The sequence below is a fragment of the Ictidomys tridecemlineatus genome, chromosome 16 (genome assembly GCF_052094955.1).
Source record: "Ictidomys tridecemlineatus isolate mIctTri1 chromosome 16, mIctTri1.hap1, whole genome shotgun sequence".
Classification (NCBI taxonomy): Eukaryota; Metazoa; Chordata; class Mammalia; order Rodentia; family Sciuridae; genus Ictidomys; species Ictidomys tridecemlineatus.
In genome coordinates this window covers 26,546,047-26,567,113 of record NC_135492.1, presented here as the reverse complement: position 1 = coordinate 26,567,113, position 21,067 = coordinate 26,546,047, and the positions used below count along the sequence as shown (strand labels likewise).

Here is a 21,067-nt window from a genome sequence, read left to right as displayed (position 1 = left end):
AGTATGTGTTCTTCCATGTTCATGAACTTGACAGGATGTAGCAAAGGCTTTGCCACACTGCTTACATACATAGGGCTTCTCTCCACTATGAGTTCTTTCATGTCTGTGAAGGTCACCAGATCTAGCAAAGGCTTTGCCAAACTGCTTACATTAATAAGGCTTCTCTCCAGGATGCACTCTTCCATGTATTTAAAGTTCACTGGATCTAGCAAAGGCTTTGCCACACTGCTTACATTCGTAGAGTGTCTCTCCAGTATGCACTATTCTATGTATTTGAAGTTTACTAGATGTAGCAAAGGCTTTGCCACACTGCTTACAATCATAGGGCTTCTCTCCAGTATAAGTTCGTTCATGTATCTGAAGGTAAGCGGAAGCAGTAAAGGCTTTTCCACATTTTTCACATTCATAAGGCTTTTCTTCGGTATGCATTCTTCCATGTATGTGAAGATGATGCGATGAAGCAAATGTTTTTCCAGATTGTTGACATCCAAAGGGTTTCTTTCTAGTATGTGTTCTTCCATGATTCTGAAGGTAACTAGATCTAGTAAAGGCTTTTCCACACTCCTTACATTTATAGGGCTTCTCTCCAGTGTGTGTTTTTCCATGTCTGTTAAGGTGATAGGACATAGCAAATGCTTTTCCACATTGATTGCATTCATAAGGCTTCTCTTCAGTATGTGTTCTTCCATGTGCACGAAGCTTAGAGGATGTAGCAAAGGCTTTTCCACATTGTTTGCATTCATAAGGCTTCTCTCCAGTATGTGTCCTTCTATGTGCATGAAGCTGATGGAATGTAGAAAAGGCTTTTCCACACTGCTTACATACATAGGGCTTTTCTCCTGTATGAGTTCTTCCATGTCTGTGAAGGTCACCAGATCTAGCAAAGGCTTTGCCACATTGTTGACATTCATAGGGCTTCTCTCCAGTGTGTGTTCTTTCATGGCTCTTAAGTTTATAGGATATAGCAAAGGCTTTTCCACATTGTTTACATTCATAGGGCTTCTCTCCAGTATGTGTTCTTCCATGTATATGAAGCTGACGGGATGTAGCAAAGGCTTTGCCACACTGCTTACATTCATAGGGCTTCTCTCCAGTGTGAGTTCTTTCATGTATGTGAAGGTCACCAGATCTAGCAAAGGCTTTGCCACACTGCTTACATTCATAGGGCTTCTCTCCAGTATGAGTTTGTTCATGTGAGTGAAGGTGAGAGGACTGAGTGAAGGCTTTCCCACACTGCTTACATTCATAGGGCTTCTCTCCTCTATGAGTTCTTTCATGTATGTGAAGGTCACCAGATCTAGCAAAGGCTTTGCCACACTGCTTACATTCATAGGGCTTCTCTCCAGTATGTGTTTTCTGATGTATTCTAAGTAATCTGGGATAAGCAAAGTCTTTCCCACATACCTTACATTTGAAATGTGCATTCCCTCTGTGTGTGACATTGTGCTTTTGAAGACTTATCTGTGAAATAAAGATTCGACCATCTTGTTTACATTCATAAAATTTCTCTCCAGAATCAGTTCTTTCATATCTTCTAAATAAAGAGGAGAAATGAAAGCCTTTCCCACATACCTCACATTGAAAAGGTTTATCTCCACTGTGTATTATCATGTGTCTTTGAACACCTGGGAGAGAAGAAGAGGCTTCACCACATTGTTGACATTCATAGGGTTGCCCCCCAGTATGAGTTTCTTCATGTCTTTGAATGTCATTGGAACAACTGATGACTTTTCCACATACTGTACTTTCATATGGTCTATATTCAGTTTGTAACAACATTTGTGTGTCAACACTTTTGAGAGAAACCAGAGATTTCCTATATTGTTTAAATTCACATGGCTTCTCTTCATATTCTTCACGCTTATAGTATTTGTGTCCAGAGTGAGATGTGATGTGCCTATGAAGGAAAGAAGGACATATGAAATCATTTGCACACAAAATGAAGTCACATGGATTTAATCTATTAAAATTTGTCTTTGTTTGGTTAAAAATTGGAATCAATTTGAAGGTTTCCCCACACTATTCTGTAGGGAAAGTTTGAAGTTTACCATAGGACTTCTTTGAAGAAGAAGTGACCAGCACATAATTGATACCTAACTCATTCACAGTTTTCTATTTTTTTATAGGTCTTTAAATTTCTACCAACATCACATAAAGGCTAGATTTTCTGACTTGTTAAAGTTGCCTGAAAATAAAGAGATTAAAAGGAAACAATCCTTTCCAACACAGCTTCTCTATGGCTATTATTCACATAGTCATATTCACATATGCAATTTCATAGTCCTTTTTGCATGTCAAATACTTTGAAAAGACTGAATACCTGTTAGAGATAAGTATGTATTTCTGATAAAAAAAATATTATAAGAATAAATACATTTCAAATTATGCATACTTCTTCGGTTGGTTTGCTTTAAAAATTATATGACAGTTCTCAGATTCCCTCACGAATTCCTCTTGTGAGTAAACCTACAGTTACCTTAGGTTTCTTCCACAGTTTTCAATCTGATCTTCAGTGGTCTGGTCTTCCCACTTGTTTCCTAAAATGAGACAACATAATAATCATTATGAATATTTAGGACCTAGAAATGCTTGGCCAAATTGTAGGTGCCATTTATGCTTCAATAATTCATCAACTGATTTCCTTTTCACCTTCTACATAAATGAGCAAAATAAACATGAGTTCTCGATTTGATTAATTTTAAAACCATCATTATTACCTATAAAAGCCAGGTTTCTGAGGACTTCCAGCATCACATCTCTGTAAAGGATCTTCTGGGAAGCATCCAGAAAAGCCCACTCCTCCTTGGTGATGTTCACAGCCACATCCTCAAAGGTCACTGAGATCTGAAATATCCCACAAATGTATAGACAACTCCAAGACACATAATTATGAAGATATCCAACACAGAGAACAAGGAGAGAATATTAAAAACTATGAGAGAAAGAAGGCAGATTACATTCAGGGGTAAACCAATTAGGTTAATGGCTTATTTTTTATCACAGACGTTGAAAGCAACAGGATCCTGAAACAACGTATTTCAAATGCTGAAAAATAATGGATTCCAACTAAAAATACTGTATCTAGCAAAATTAAGCTTCAGATTTCACAATGAAATTAACATATTCCATGATAAACAAAAGATAAAAGAATTTGCAGCCAGAAAACCAGCACTGCAAGGCATTCTGAGCAAAACACTACAAGAAGAGGAATTGAAAAACAGCACCCAAAACTAACATTGGGAGGTAACCCAGTATAAAAAAGAACAAAAAATATAACCAAAAAGGAATAACGAGCCATATTAAAATAAATACATAAATAAGCATGTCTGGAAGAACAAACAATAGATCAATAGTAACCTTAAACATTAATGGCTTAAATTCACCAATAAAGAGACAAAGGATAGTAACCTTGAATAAAAAAACGAATCCAACAATATGCTGCCTTTAGGAGACTCATGACAGGAAAAGACATACACAGGTTGAAAGTGAAAGGCTGGGAAAAATCATACAACTCACATGGTCCTCTGAAGCAAGCAGGAGTTGCCATACTCATATCGAATAAAATCAACTTCAAACCTAATTTAATCAAAAGGGATAAAGAAGGCCACTATATACTGTTAAAAGGAACCATCCACCAACAAGACATAAAAATTATCAATATGTATGCACCAAACAATGGTCCTGCAACGTTCTTAAAACAAACTCTCCTCAAGTTCAAGAGTCAAATGGACCACAACACAATAATTACCAGTAACTTCAACACACCGCTCTCTCCTATGAACAGATCCACAAGACAAAAGCTGAATAAAGAAACTGTAGAACTCAATAACACAATTAATAACCTAGACATAACCAAAATATATAAAATATATCAACCATCATCAAGTGGATACACATTCTTCTCAGCTCATGTGGATACACATGGATCCTTCTCAAAGATAGACCATATATTATGCCATAGGGCAACTCTTAGTAAATATAAATGGGTGGAGATAATATAATGGACCTTATCTGATCATTTAGAATGAAACTGGAAATCAATGATAAAAGAAGGAAGGAAAAATCCTGCATCTCCTGGAAAATGAACAATATGTTACTGAATGATCAATGGGTTACAGAAGACATAAAGGAAGAAATCAAAAAATTCTTACAAATAAATGAAAATACAGACACAACATATCGGAATCTATGGGACACAATGAAAGCAGTTTTAAAAGGGAAATTCATTGCCTGGAGTTCATTCCTCAAAAAAAGAAAAAACCAACAAATAAATGAACTCACATTTCATCTCAAAACCCTAGAAAAAGAACAGCAAAACAACAGCAAATGTAGCAGAAGGCAAGAAATAATTAAAATCAGAATGGAAATCAATGAAATTGAAACATAAAAGAACATTGAAAAATTGATAAAACTAAAAGTTGGTTCTTTGAAAAAATTAATAAGATAGACAGACCGTTAGCCATGCTAACGAAGAGAAGAGAGAGAACTCAAAATCCCAACATATGGAATGAAAAGGGCAATATCACAACAGATACTTCAGAAATACAGAAGATAATTAGTAATTATTTTGAAACTCTATATTCCAATAAAATAGAAGATAGTGAAGATATCGATAAATTTCTTAAGTCATATGACTTGCCCAGATGGAGTCAGGAAGATACACACAATTTAAACAGACCAATGACAAAGGAGAAAATAGAAGAAGCCATTAAAAGACTACCAACCAAGAAAAGCCCTGGAACAGATGGATATACAGCGGAGTTTTACAAAACCTTCAAAAAAGAATAAATACCAATACTTTTCAAGTTATTTCAAGTAACAGAAAAAGAAGGAGATCTTCCAAATTCATTGTATGAGACCAACATCACCCTGATACTGAAACCAGACAAAGATACTTCAAAGAAATAAAACTACAGACCAATATCTCTAATAAACATAGATGCAAAAATCCTCAATAAAATCCTGGTGAATCGACTACAAAAGCATATCAAAAAAATTGTGCACCATGATCAAGTAGGATTCATCCCTGGGATGCAAGGCTGGGTAAATATACAGAAATCAATAAATGTTATTCACCACATCAATAGACTTAAAAAACCACATGATCATCTCGATAGATGCAGAAAAAGCATTCGATAAAGTACAACATCCCCTTATGTTCAAAATACTAGAAAAACAAGGGATAACAGAATCTTACCTCAACATCGTAAAAGGTATATATGCAAAACCTCAGGCTAGCACTATTCTGAATGGAGGAAAAACTGAAGGCATTCCCTCTAAAATCTAGAACAAGACAGGGATGCTCTCTATCACCACTTCTATTCAATATAGTTCTCAAAACACTGGCCAGAGCAATTAGACAGACGAAAGAAATTAAAGACATAAAAATAGGAAAAGAGGAACTTAAATTATCACTATTTGTGGATGATATGATAATATATCTAACAGACCCAACAGGGTCTACAAAGAAACTACTAGAGTTAATAAATGAATTCAGCAAATATAAAATCAACTTGCATAAATCAAAGGCATTCCTGTATATCAGCACCAAATCTTATGAAATAGAAATGAGGACAACCACCCCATTCACAATATCCTCAAAAAAAATAAAATACTTGGGAATCAACCTAACAAAAGAGGTGAAAGATTTATACAATAAAAACTACAGAACCCTAAAGAGAGAAATAGAAGACCTTAGAAGATGAAAAAATATACCCTGTTTATGGATATGAAGAACTAACATCATCAAAATGGAAATATTACTCAAAGTTCTCTATAGTTTCAATGCAATGCCAATCAAAATCCCAAGGGCATTTCTTGTAGAAAGAGACAAAGCAATTATGAAATTCATATGGAAAAACAAAAGACCCAGAATAGCAAAAGCAATTCTAAGCAGGAAGTGTGAGTCAGGCGGTATAGTGATACCAGAGTTCAAACTATACTACAGAGCAATAGTCACAACAACAGCATGGTACTGGTACCAAAACAGGCGGGTGGATGAATGGTACAGAATAGAGGACACAGAGACCAATCCACAAAATTACAACTATCCTATATTTGATAAAGGGGCTAAAAGCATGCAATGGAGGAAGGATAGCATACTCAACAAATGGTGCTGGGAAACTCAAAAAAATTAACAATAAGAAAACAAATAAGGGCTGGGGATGTGGCTCAAGTTGTAGCGCACTCGCCTGGTGTGCATGCGGTCCAGGTTCGATCCATCACCTACAAAACAAAAATGTTGTGTCCGCCAAGAACTAAAATAAATAAATGTTAAAACTCTTTTCTCTTGGGCTGGGGATTTGCTCAAGCGGTAGCGCGCTCGCCTGGCATGCGTGCGGCCCGGGTTCGATCCTCAGCACCACATACAAACAAAGATGTTGTGTCCCCCAAAAACTAAAAAAATAAAATATTTAAAAAATCTCTCTCTCACTCTCTCTTTCTCTCTCTCTAAAAAATCTTCTCTCTCTCTCTCTCTCTCTCTCTCTCTCCCTATCTCTCTCTCTCTTAAAACAAACAAACAAACAAACAAAAAAAACCCAATAACCCAATGAACAAATGGGCCAAAGACTTGAACAGACACTTCTCAGAGGAGGACATACAATCAATCAACAAGTACATGAAAAAATGCTCACCATCTCTAGCAGTCAGAGAAATGCAAATAAAAACCACCCTAAGATACCATCTCACTCCAGTAAGATTGGCAGCTATTATGAAGTCAAATAACAACAAGTGCTGGCAAGGATGTGGGGAAAGGGGTACTCTTATACATTGCTAGTGGGACTGCAAATTGGTGCGGCCAATTTGGAAAGCTGTATGGAGATTCCTGGGAAAGCTGGAAATGGAACCACCATTTGACCTAGCTATTGCCCTTCTCGGACTATTCCCTGAAGACCTTAAAAGTGCATACTACAGGGATACTGCCACATCAATGTTCATAGCAGCACAATTCACAATATCTAGACTTTGGAACCAACCCAGATGCCCTTCAATAGATGAATGGATAAAAAAAAAATGTGGCATTTATACACAATGGAGTATTACGCAGAACTAAAAAATGACAAAATCATGGAATTTGCAGGGAAATGGATGGCATTTGAGCAGATTATGCTAAGTGAAGCTACCCAATCCCTAAAAAACAAATGCCAAATGTCTTCTTTGATATAAAGAGATATAAAGAGAGCAACTAAGAACAGAGCAGGGAGGAAGAGCAGGAGAAAAAGACTAACATTAAACAGAGAAATGAGGTGGGAAGAAAATGGAGAGAAAAGGGAAATTGCATGGAAATGGAAGGAGACCCTCATTGTTATACAAAATTACATATAAGAGGTTGTGAGGGGAATGGGAAAAAAAAAAAACAAGGAGAGAAATGAATTGTAGTAGTTGAGGTAGAGAGAGAAGACGGGAGGGGATGAAACGAGGGATAGTAGAGGATAGGAAAGGTAGCAGAATACAGCAGTCACTAATATGGCATCATGTAAAAACATGGATATGTAACCGATGTGATTCTGCAATCTGTAATTGGGATAAAAATGGGAGTTCATAACCCACTTGAATCTAATGTATAAAATACGATATGTCAAGAGCTTTGTAATGTTTTACACAACCAATAAAAAAATGAGAAAAAAAGAAAGAAAGAACTCAATGATCTAAAAATGTCACCATGGGCTGGAGATGTGGCTCAAGTGGTAGCGCGCTCGCCTGGCATGCATGCGACCCGGGTTCGATCCTCAGCACCACGTACAAACAAAGATGTTTTGTCCACCAAAAAACTAAATAAAATATTTTAAAAAATTCTCTTCTCTCTCTTTAAAAAAAAAATGTCACCTTGTCCAAAAAACAGCCTTACAAAGTTTTATAACTCTCAAAACAATCTTCTTAATAAACAGCAGGGGCTACTTTTCTAAGTCTCACAGCAAAATGAATATCCAATGATTGTCAAACTCTTCTTAACAGCAGCCAGTTCACTACCATAATATACATTTATGAGACACATACCAATGTTCTGCTCAAGGACATTTTGATCAAGGGTGGGCCACATTTGCAATGATTGTCTGTTGTGAAAGAGATTCATTGTGCCTGTAGCAATGGTGGTGCAAACAAACCTAAGGCAGAAGCTCTTCCAGAGTGTGGTAAAGCAACAAGTTTGTAGCCCAGAATTCTGAACTATCTCACACAGTCTGCGTGTGAAAGAGGCCACCACTTACATCTGTAAGCATGCTATGATGTCTGCACAGTGATGGAACAGACAAAGAAAATGTTCCTGCCACTTACACAGAAGCATACTCAAGGACTGAAACCATACAGAACCACCCCAAACAATGAAGAACCCACAATTACCCTCTGAGACATCAGCCCAACTCTGTCAGGACAATGATGCAGACAGGAGGGCTTCATGGACCTTCAACCAAACGGGAAGCACACTGAGGTTTCAGGGTCACAGCAACACTCCACAGGACATAAACCACACCCCTAAAAGTGGACCACCAGTGAAATCCCATGTATGCTCAAAGAATATGAGAGCTAAAGCAGAAATCAGATCACAAGAAGCTGAAAAGCCTCCAGGGAAAAAGACATTAAACACAGGGCTCTGAACAGACACAGGACAAAGAGGTGACTCAAGAAAAAAGGTGACCATTTTGAAAGAAAAAAATGTAAAAGTCCATCATAGGAATTTCATAGAGGACACCAGAGGTGGCGCTGTATTGGTATCTAAGTCATCCAAAGCACATTTCAGAAAACAAGAGCTAAAAGCAACCAATGAAACTGCCACTTCAGAAAACCAGAGAAAGAAGAGCACGGTAAACCTAAATTGACCACAGGTAGGTAACAGAGAAGGTGTTGGTGAAACCACAATCAGGAAATCCGCAGTCTGCAAATAAAGTTCTTCATGAACATCTGCATCACTGATTAACCGACAAAAGGCTAAGAATACAGAGGACAGGGACTGGGGTTTTTGCTCAGTGGAAGACTGCTTTCCTAGTGCTTGGAAGAAACTGGGTTCAATCCTCACTGCCACATAAAAAGAAAAAAATAAAAAGTGTAAAATATACAATAATATTAAAGAAAAAAGCATCGAGGACTGAAAACCTACTAACAGATTTAAAAGTGTCATCGTCAACAGTGCATTGGGACTACAAGATTATCATAAATGTGCTTGACACAAATTAGACAACTGCAGAAACTGGACCACTTCTTTGAGAGATACAATCTCCTACAACTCACACAAAAGGGGAAATACACAAAATAGATGCATCCATGGCTGCTGAGAAAACCAGACTCAGAAACTAATTACTTCCTAAAAAGGCAAGGCAAGGCTCTGACATCTCAAACAGGCTTCCATGAGACACATAAGAACTGCCACCAGTTTTCTACTTTGTTTCCAGAACATAACAGCTGAGTTAACACCTCCTAAGTCTCCCTGAGGCATAAGTTACCATATTATCCAAATTAAATAGATGAAGAAAAGTATGAAACAGAAGACTATGAATGATTATCATAAACATAAATGCAAATTTTAATCATAAATGCAAAAAACTGTACAATTAAGTCATCACACTCCAGGTGTCTATGCAAATGATGTGAAAATTATGGGCACAGGAACTCTCACTGCAGTGACTACAGCAGCCATATCCACAACGGCCCAAAGCTAGATGCAAGGAAGACGCACCATTCAATACTGAATTGAAAAGCTGAAGTTTAACCACACCAAAGAGCATCACCCAGAAAATGAGCTCTGCAGCCTGGAAAGATACAGCACCCTTAAAGGCAGACTGGAAAGTGAGAGAAGCCAGTTTGAAATGGCCAAGTGCAGTAAGATTCCAAGTCAAGAACATTCTGGAAAAGACAACATTATAGATGCACTAGCAAAACTGATGGGTGCCAGAGATATAAGAAGCAGAGAGGGAGGAAGAAATGAGGAGGAGTGATGAACAAGTGGAACACAGGATTCCCAGAGAAGAAGATTCTCTTCTGTATGACATTATCTTGTATACGACGTGACACACACAATCACATCACAAGGAAGAGGAACCCTAAAATAAAGGATGAACTTTGGCTTATCCAAAATGTTGCTTCATCCATTCTCTTTATCCAATGTTCAACACCCTACACCAATTCAATATTTTGAAAACAGTGGAGACTATCAGCTGGAGAGAAGGGGTATTTGATATTATATGTAATGGCACATTTAAATGTCACCTTGATTGGATTAAAGGATGCTGATGATTAATGAGCTTCTGGGTGTGTCTATGAGGGTATGTCTACAAATGACTGGCATAAGGGATAGTGAGCCAAACTGGAGAACCTCCTTAAGCTAGGCAGCACCATCGAATAAGATGGTGTCTTGGGTGGAACAAAATTCTTCACTCTCCCAAAGTGGACTCTGTCAGTGATTCTCTAGTGAGTTTCTAGAATCTTTGCTCTGGACTAAGGCAGCACCATTGATCCCTATTGTTCTGTGGCTTCAGCCTCTGGGACTCTGCAGCTACTACTTCTCAAGCTCTCCAGCCTGCCGATGGCCACTGTGGACATCCACCTTCAGGTCAAGTACGCCAATCTAATGACTCCCCTTTGATAATCATACTTCCTCTTGATACTGTTCCTCTAGAGAACACTGACTAATAAACTATGTAAGCCTAAAATTGCTCATAAAAACAAAGTTTATCTAATAAAGAAGTAAATAAACTATCAAGCCATGAAGTTTTAAAAATGTATACATAAGAAACAATATTAATATGCTAAATACATTTTTTATAATAATGCAAAAATAAAGCAAAGAGGAAGAGTCATAGTTACAAATTTCAAAAGTATGAACAAAAGCAAGAAAACTGATTTTCAATACTATTTCATCTGGAAAGAAATTGGATGATAACTCTTCAAAACTCACTCTAACTACTGGTGTAGTGGTGTGCACCTGTAATTTCAGCCACTAGGGAGGTCAAGGCAGGGAAATGGCAAAAGTTTGAGGCCCGTCTCAGCAACAGAGCAAGACACTCAGGAATTTAGTGAGACTGGTCTTCATCAAAAATAAAAAGGGGGTCTGGGACTGTAGCTGAGTGGCAGACCACTTGCTAACATGTGTGAGGCACTGGGTATGATCCTCAGCACCACAGAAAAATAAATAAAATAAAGGTATTCTATCCATCTACAACTATACAATATTTTAAAAAAGGAAAAAGAAAAAATAAATAAAGGGCTGAGGATGTGCTCAGTGGTCAAGTGCCTGTAGGTTTATTCCCCAGTAAAACACCTGCACAACTCCAGAACATTCCTCACAAATTGAAATTTATTTCTGGAAGATAACTAAGCATGAGCAAGTCCATGGCATCAATTCCCAGCACTCAATAAGGAAGCAAATAAATAAACAACAGACTACAATACTAATTCTCTTGGGCTGGAGAGTAGCTTGAAAAAATACATGTAATTAGATAAACATGATTATGATACAAAAGGTACACAATTAGAGGCATAAAAACACAAAAAAAATCAGTAGAAAGACACCACACTTTCTCACAAAGATTGAATGTTCCCATGTTATAAACTCTCTAAAAAACACTGAGCTTTCAACCAACTTCTGTGAAATTTAGGGCATGGTTTACTGTATTTTGGAGGTAAACTTAAGAAAAAGTATATCTAAAAATGGAAATAGGAGGGTTGGGATTCTGACTCAGAAGTAGAGTGTTTCCCTAGCACATGAGACACCCTAGTTTTGATCCTCAGCTCCACATAAAAATAAATAAATAGCTATTGTGTCCAACTACAGCAACAACAAAAAATACTCTTCAAAAAAATTGAAAACAGTAAACTGTATCTAAGACCAAGCAACAGGACAGAGAGAATAGAAAGAGCATTTATGTTGTACAGGACAGAGAGAATAGAAAGAGCATTTATGTTACTCCCAAGTTTCATAAGCTAAAAGGCTAGCTCCCAAAAGTTTGGCCCCACGAGGAAGCAGTTGGGAGGGAACAGGAATTAGGTGACATGGTGAGGGGATCAGCACCATTATTTAAACACATGGATCTCTTCTTTGCAAAAAACAGGTGTCATTTACTCTTTCACTGATATTCAGTGATAAAATGATTACAGTTAGGTATTCAAGGCATTGCAAAAGTTGTCCTTAAAAATTACAATGAAGACGGATGTGCTGGTGCAAACCTGTAACCCCAGCAGCCCTAGATGATGTAGCAAGACTCTGTCTCAAAACAAAGAATCTAAAAGAGGCTGATGGTTAAGCATCTCTGGGTACCATTCCTGATACCAAAAAACCACACAGTTCACTTGAACCTGCCAAGTTAGGACAACAACGGTGAAAACTGTCGTCCTTTGTAAAATTCATCACCTTGTGAAGGACAGATACTAGTTTTCATGAAATCACATTCATAAATTAGTAGAATTGGACTCAAATTCTGCAGCAATAATGCAAGACAGAGTTTCTCTGTATCTTACGTGGTATTTTGGAATCTAGGGTTGGATTTCAATTTGAAACCACTGAAAAGACAAATCTGAATCTTACCAACTTTCTACACATTCAGGGGTAGCAAAAGGTAAAATAGGTAATTAGATGTTTATTTTTTCTTTTTTCTTTTTTCTTTTTTGTTTGATGCCCTCGAGATTAAACCCAGAGATATTTTACTACTGAGCCACATCCACAGTCATTTTTATATTTTATTTTGAGGAGTAGTCTCACCAGGTTACATAAGGCCTCGCTAAGTTGCTAAGGCTGTCCACAAATTTGCAACACTCCTGTCTTAGCCTCTGGAGCAGGAAGGATCACAGGTGTGCACCACTGTACCTGGCTGTAAGCTGGGATTTTTAACAACAACAACCAAAAAAAAAAGGTGGATTTTAATCCACCTCTCTCTTGCCTCTTTAATAATAGTCCATCCCATTTGACTCTGAATAAATAAACCTGGGCCTCACATAAGTGAGCAAATCATTTCAAAGTGATACACAAAAAGCTTTGGTGCTGAGGGAGCACAGATGTGTCAGGCTCAAGGGGCAGGGAAGGTCCCTGACAGCTGGGACATGCTTTCTCCTGGTCTTGCTCATGGAAAGCATCCAGGATCACCCTCCCAGGCACCTGGACCATGACTCCAGTCTATGAGGCTTTACAGGTTTGCACAGCTCTGCACCGGGGTGGGTGGTCCTTATGCTCCAGGAGAGGTTTTGCTCCTTCACACCATGAGAGACTAAAAGGGCAGGAGTCACTGCTGACCTGGCCCCTCAGCACCAGCATCAACAGGCTGAGTGTTCGCCTGTCTCCAAGGAATGGGAACAGAGCTTGGGGAAAACAAGGTCTCAAGGAAGTAGCTGTTTAGATGAGGCCTTTTCCAGAAGATTCCTCAGCCCAGGGCCCCCAGCAGCTTCCCTGAGAGGCTGCACCCCACACTTTAGGCTGTCCTCTGGGAGCAGCTGACCCAGAGCCTGAAATTCTGTTCACCTTGCAAGGCACAGGGAAGCTATGGGCACTCTGTGGCAGCTCCAGGAGAGGATAGTGGCTGAGGACATGGGATTCTGGGAGGTGCCCAAAGGGAACCTCTGCCCAAGAAATCTGACATGGTGCCTACACCTAAGGAAGATAAAAGAAAAAGCACAAGATTTTTACAGCTGTGAACTCAAGTTCTCTATACAGTTGCATCTACATCAAAGAACCTTCAGAGTACTTGACTTTGGCTAACTAGACCACCATGAGGGTGGAAAGGCAGGGTTCTGTATGGAGAGCAAATATTATCTTGGGCTATTATAAGCCCTTAAATAGCACATCATCTTAATTTCTATATCAGACCACAATCTCAAAACTTCTCAGAATATATCACTGACCTTACGATACATCTCCAAAATCTACCAAAGCTCAGAATGCAGTAACAGACATACAGAAGAAATTTTCTTTGTTTTTTTCTGTACCCCACCAATCTGATGTTTCTACCAATGCAATTGGTTAATGCAGTGATACACAGTTTCTTTTATAAAAGTTCATGGAGGCCAGGCAAAGTGGCACACGACTATAATCCCAACAGCTTGAGAGGCTAAGATAGGAGGATTGCTAAATTCAAAGCCAGACTCAGCAACTTAGTGAGACTATCAGGAACTTAGTGATATTATGTCTGAAAATACAATACAAAAAAAACTTGGAATGTGGCTCAGTGTTTAAGTGCCCCTGGGTTCAATCCCTGGTATATTAAAAAAGGAAAAAGTAGAAGGAAAAAAAAATGAAAGAAAGAAAGAAAATAAAGAAGAAAGCAAGAAAAAAAAAGTGATTTAATCTTTTCCAGGGAGGGTCACACACATCATTCAGGGTAACTTTAATCCATGTTCCTTAGTATGATAATTAATATTTTGGTTAAAATAATGTATTTTCTGTAGCTGGGGTTGTCGATGACTTTAATCCCAACAGATTGGGAAGCTGAGGCAGGAGGATCACAACTTTCAGCCAGAGCTGAGCACCATAGCCACATCCTTTCTGAAAATCATACTGAAAAGAGCTGGGGATGAAGGACAGTAAAGGAATCAGACATTATTTTAGTGGCAACCAATTTTTTCAAAAAAAAAATTAACTGGGATTTCCAGAAATCTGCACCATGGCTAATTTTAGGACTATCAATAAAAGAGTATCCACAAAAAAGTTCAGTGTAGATAAACTTCCTATTTTTGTGTTGCCCTACTTTACTGGGCAGCTAGTCTGGAAGAAATCAGCACTCCTGGGCTGGGGATGTGGCTCAAGCGGTAGTGCGCTCGCCTGCCATGCGTGCGGCCCGGGTTCGATCCTCAGCACCACATACAAACAAATATGTTGTGTCTGCCGAGAATCAAAAAATAAATATTTTAAAAAAAATCTCTCTCTCTCTAAAAAAACAACAAAAAAAAAGAAATTAGCACTCCAGGTGTTGGACTCCCCGTTACTAGTTTTTTACACACTTGTATCCAGAATAATAGTTTGTAGTAATGTTCAAACAAGGCCTCTGGCCTCGAGCTGGGCTTCACAAATAAGTCACCAACTGGGCTCCATGGTAACAGCTGGTGGGGGAGGAAAGAAAGGGGAGAAGAAGCTCTCCCCTCCTCAGGTGCTGTCCTTGAAGGGTTAACTTGGTCAGAATAGAGAAAGAAAAACCTGCTTTTATGTGTGTGATGTGACAACTTGACTATGGTGACTCCACTTTGTGAACTCAGCCATGACACTCAAAAAGCTCATGACTGGGGCAGTTTGTATTCTTTTGTTCATGAAAATTCCCCAAGAACACAGAATGATCTATGGGGCCTACTGGAGACTAACTGACCACAACTTTCAGGCTTACTTACGTTGACTGAACCCCCAAACTTTACTTTTGTGGTTTCTGTGCTTAAATATGGAGCCAACTGAAGGCAGGGGCACCACACCGACCATCTCATTCTTTCGAGAGTAGAGTGTCTGCAACTGGCCAGCAATAAAGGCTTAACTGGAATAAGACTCTGTGGTCTGAGAGTTATTTGGGGGTCCCTGTATTTCAATGTGAACGTCTGACCCCCTCTCCTTACATACTGGGTATAAAATTTTGAAACCACCTGAACTCAATTTTCAAGGGATGGATGGATTGATTACAGCAAAAGCATTGCCCTCTGAGACTTGCTGCAGCCAGATAAACCTGTTTACAACTATCTTCAGTGCCTTGTCTCCTTTGTCCCTACATCATTATTACCCTGTGTGCTTACCTAACTACAGGACTGGTGTGACTCTACATCATGGACTCTCAGAAAAGGGAGCAGTTATACTGTATTGATGTAGCCCAGAATTCCATATCCCTGGGATCTATAAACAACCCCCTTATTCCCTTTAAAGCAGTTATTTTGACCAAACACGAGGAAGTGTTGAGTGATCATTCTTTCTCCTCAAGGATAATATTCACAAAGAGAAAACAAATGCTTTCAAAAGTGTTCTTCTTGCCAGGGACATTGGCACAAGCCTGTAACCCCAGTTAAGCGGGAGGCTGAAGCAGGAGGATCACAAATTGGAGGCCAGCCAAGATTCCAACACAAAGGGAAGGGAGAAAGAGAGGGGGGAAGGGAGGGGGGAAGGGAGGGGGTAAGGAAGATTGATTCTTTCCACTATTTCACTAAGCGATAATGACAATTAGAGGACGGTGTCTATTTGAAACCAGTGGGAAGAAGGAATGTGAGGCCGAGCTGTGAGGTGGAGGGAGGTGGCCTTTTAGAGGGCAGGTGGCGCCTGCAATTTGGAGGACGTCCACTAGGTGGAGCTCCACAGAGAGAAGAAAGGTGCATTTTTGGTCCTGCTTCCTACACGTTGGGAAAAGTGAGTGCGGGTCACAGGTAGAGAGCAAAGGGGACACCTGGGACCGGAGCCACCCTTCCAAACCCAGGGAACCAGGGGACAGGACCCAGAGCCACCCGACAGCGGCGACTCAGGGCGCCACTCAGCAGCTTGCCCGCCCGCCGGGCCCAAAGGCAGGTGCTTACTGCCTACATTCAGCGAACTCACCATTTTTGGCTTCTCTGGTGACCTGGCGTCCTCTGGAGGAACCTGCGGGCACCCGAGATCCCCGAGAACACGGCAGCGCAGTCACCTGGGTCCCTGGAGCAGAGAACACGGGGCCTGGAGCAGGAGCAGCCCATTTGGTGAGGAAGAAAAGCCCGGGAGCTTGCGGCAGCCCGCCCTTTCCCTCCCTTTGCGCACTGATTGGACAGTTACACCAAGCGACCCGGATGGATGGCCTCCAGGCCCGCCTCTGGATCGTGACTGACAGCTAACAGCATCCAATCACTGGCTGAAATTGGGTAGAGTGACAGATTCTTGGCCCCAGCCCTTTTCAGGAGGAGCTTCCTGGCTGTGCTGAGAAGGAATCCAGGTGGGAAACCTTGGCTTAGCCTCTGGGACAGAGGTGACACGTGTCGCTGAGCTAGGCTTCAGCCATAGAGTGCTTTCCGAGCGTGGCGAGTCCCTGGGTTTAACCTCAACACAAAAACAAAGCACAGCTTTTCCAGGAGGCTGAGGCTGGAGGAGCCCAAGGTCACGTCTGCATCTGCAAACAGTGAGACCCTGTCTACAAATAAAATGAAAAGGTGGGGATGGAGCTCAGAGGACGGGGTCAAGCCCCACTGGGTTTGTTTCCCAGTACCTTAAAAAAGAAAGAACGATATATTATTTTATATTATATATATAATCTATATTTTATATATTTTTGTATATATAAAATATATATAATATATTTTTTATAAAATATATAGACTATATTATATATTTTTATACATAAAATATGTATTTTATATAATATAGTCTCTATATATTATATGTATTTTATATATAAAATATGTATTTTATATAATATATTCTATATATAGAATGGATATTTTCTATAATATATCTTATATATTATATATATATATATACATATATATATATATTTCTCACACTAAGTACATCTAATCAGAATATTTTCTATAATATATATATATATATTATGAAAAATAATATATATATATATATATATTAATATATATATATATTTTCCCCAGCTGATGCGACCTCAAGTGACTTAGAAAGACACTGTCTCCAAATTTTTGAAACACTTTTTAAAGATATCATTTATATGACCCATATATAATATCAAAAAATGAAAACAATTTGAAAACTATTTAGTAATTCTCCTGACCTCCTGCCCTCTGTTGCTTTGAGGAGGCTCCTGATATACAAAAGGAAGCAACTGGGGTTGGCTCTGATGCCCAAGGCTCCCTCCCTAGCAGAAAGGGTGGGGGAGGAAGGAAGGCAATCCTCTAGGGCAGCAATATGCTGTGGAAATAAAATGGGTGCTTTGTGCTTAGTGTAGATGTTCTACTTCGAATGTTAGGAAGTCTTCTGCAGAAATGTGACTCTGGTGACCCCACAGGTCTGTTCAGATGTTCACCCAAAACCAAACAGAAACGATTATGATGCAAAGCAGGAAAGAAACTTTGACCAGTGCACCTACACCAGGAAGACAATAAAACCCTGTCCTTACCCTGTCTTCAGATGCTGACAAGGACTTTGAGATTTTATAGAAAGGGTAATCATAGGAATGTATGGATAGGAGAAATTGTATGTAGGATTTAGTATTATCTGTAGAATTTAAGCTTCAGGCATCTGTGGTCTTATAACTTCTCTGTGAGCTCACACTCACTTGCCCCCTGGATGCATGTCACTGTATTGCAAAGACTGACCTCACTTTGTCAGGAGGAAGTCCCCCTCCAGTCTATTCTTTCCATGTCAAGGTTTTCAAGAAAAGCCACAAGCCCTAGGAAGCAACATACCCCCAGGAGCTGACCCAGCACTCTCAGTATTCTGGGTTTGAACCGATAGTCCAACCAGAAAGAAATGAAAACCCTTCTCAGCTGGGTCCCTTAACCCTGCATATAAACCATAAAAAATTGCCTCTTGGGGCCAACACTGTCTGTCATGTCTATCCCCCTCTTGGAAATTAAGTACAATTTTTTTTCTCTACTCTTAATTTGGGATTTGTGAAGTCTATCACATCCTGCTTACTGGCCCAAGTTCATTCTACCGAACAATATTGCCCATGGCCAACGGAGGGCTATTGTGTAAAAAGTCGTATTCCCACAATGTGTGGAAAAGTGGTCATATAGCTGCCAGGGCTGAGAATTGAATTCCAGGTGCCTTTATTGTCCCCCATGGTAGAGATTGAATTGAGGGCAGGAGCACTTTGCCACTGAGCATCCCTTTTATTGTGGTTCAAAGAAGGTGGGTGTGAGCATAACTGTAATGGGCCTGAGAGAATAACTCCAGATGGTGACCCCAAGCTACTATCAATCCAATGAAGAGGTTGACAAATCAGAGGGTGAGACCCAGCATGGTTGTTCATTCCTGTGATCATAGAGGTTCAGGAGGCTAAGACAGGAGGATTTCTAGTTCTAATCTAGCATCAGCAAAAATGAGGTGCTAAGCAACTCAATGAGAGCCTGACTCTAAATAAAATAGCAAACATGGCTGGTTATGAAAATATAGTATTTTGCCTTAAATGTACAATCGAGATATAAGAAAGGCAACCTGAGGGCAATTAGAGCAAAATGGAGAGTCACATGTACAGCCTCAGACTGTGGATGTGGAAGATCTCGAGTCCGTGCACCTGAACCATCCCGGACCCACAGGAGGTCGGGGAGGGGTCACCCTGACCAAGAGAGAAAGAAGCAGTGTTGATTTAGGTAAAGTCAAAAGTGTCTAGGTCCAAAATGCACTCAATTCAAGAAGACTTTCCTGGCACAAAAGGACAAAGGGAGTTGGGGACAACTAAGGGTGTATAGCTTTATATGAAAATATGTGGGGGTTTTGATACCAGGGATTTGACTGAGACCTGCCAAGCCACTGAGCCAAACTTCCAGCTCTTTTTTTTTACTTTTACACAGGGTCTGGCTAAGAGGCTTAGTGCCTCACTAAGCTGCAGAGGCTGCTTCCAACTTGCAGTTTTTCTGCATTAACCTCCCAAACCACTGGGATTTCAGGAATGTGCTACTCTTCCCCGCAGCATGTTTCTTTAAGCAGCCCAGTGGGACACAGGGAAATGCAGGTGAAGATCTAGAAGTTGGTGCACCCCATAGTAGTTTGCCAAAGAGAAACTGGGGTGGGAAGCGGGGACCCTTGTGAACCAGAGGATAGAATGCTGACTGCATCTTGCCTGCTCGCCCAGATGTTCCATCCTGTAACACTGTCAGTAAAAGCTGTGCTTTTTCTATACCTGTGTCTCTTAGTCTTCTAGGGGACACACGCAAGAATGGTGGGAACAGATGATTAAGAGAATAATCCTGTAAAATGGGCCCACTGTGCTGACCTGCACATGCATGATTTCCAAAAATCAATTTACCTGCAGCTCTGCCTGGCCTAAGTGGACATGAGATGTCCCATTCAGCAAACTACCTGTGATCTGCATGAGAAATGCAGGCAGGAAACTCCCTAAGAGGAACCCAAGTGACTATGTGGGGACAGACTTTGTGACTTTTTTCACAGACCAAATTTTGGAAGAAAGGATAATTCTTTGGATAAGAATATAATTAGAATGGCTCAGCGTGGGCCAAGGTGACATAGAGTTGCCATGACCGTCGAGACTTGAAAGTATGATGTCACCCTGCTGTCAAAAGTCAAAAAGTGCACCTGGGCAGGAGTCTCTGGAAACTTCCCAGGGACTCCAATAAAACTAGAGTGCAGAAGAGGCACACAGTCCCTCTGCTGTCTGAGAGGACCCACTGTCGCCCTTGAGAATGCCCCCTTCCCCTTCAAGAAGTTCATGCCTGTTACAGGGTGACATGTCTGAAAACTTTCTGATATGATTGCAAAAATCAAGGGTTCGAAAAGGTCTTTTTACTGCCTCAGTTTCTCAGGAGGTCCCAGCTCTATAATGAGTTCATTCTCTCGCTAAAAAAAAAAAAAAAAAAAAAACAGAAACCTTCAAAAAAAATAACAAGCAGCAAAACAAAACAAACAATAACAAAAAAATAAATCAGTAACCTGCTAGAGCAGCCTCCGCGATTTAGCTTCACTCTGTCTCTAAATAAAGCTTGCAATAGAGATGTAGTTCAGAGGGCCGGGCATGGTGGCACAAACGTCAAATCACAGCAAATTGTGAGGCTGAGGCAGGAGGACCATGAGTTCAAAGCCAGCCTCACCATGGTGAGGTCCTAAGCAATTTGGTGAGACCCTTTCTCTAAATAAAATACAAAATAGGGCTGGGGATGGGGCTCAGTGATTGAGTGCCCCTGCGTTCAATCCCCAGTCCCCACCCCCTCAAAAAAAAACATAATAGAATGTAAAAGGACAGATATAAATCTAAGGACATTAACAGTGACATTATATGCGCAATCTTATCCAAAGGTAGAGGTCATCAGAAAAAAAAATAAAATAAAAACAACGTCCAATTCTAAGCACCTGAGACCCAGATCAGGAAATATAATGAGCCAACTAGTCCCAACTTTGCCCCAGATCTCCCTCCTGGCTGCCTGTGTGAATGCAGGTTGGGGCTCTGGCTTCCATCAAGACTCTGATCAGGAAGGGGAGACCCACAGAGGTATGGGGAAGCCCTGCGAGAGACCA

At 40.0% G+C, this 21,067-nt stretch overlaps 1 protein-coding gene across 1 annotated transcript in view; it reads right to left on the bottom strand.

Annotated features, from left to right (window-relative positions):
* LOC144371268 (uncharacterized) overlaps nucleotides 1-21,067 on the bottom strand; it is a 34,393-nt gene that overhangs the window by 2,924 nt on the left and 10,402 nt on the right. Inside the window, 5 exon segments of the mRNA XM_078033675.1 lie at nucleotides 33-437; nucleotides 522-1,897; nucleotides 2,477-2,537; nucleotides 16,475-16,567; nucleotides 19,082-19,154. Coding sequence (XP_077889801.1) covers nucleotides 33-437; nucleotides 522-1,897; nucleotides 2,477-2,537; nucleotides 16,475-16,567; nucleotides 19,082-19,154 — 2,008 coding nt within the window.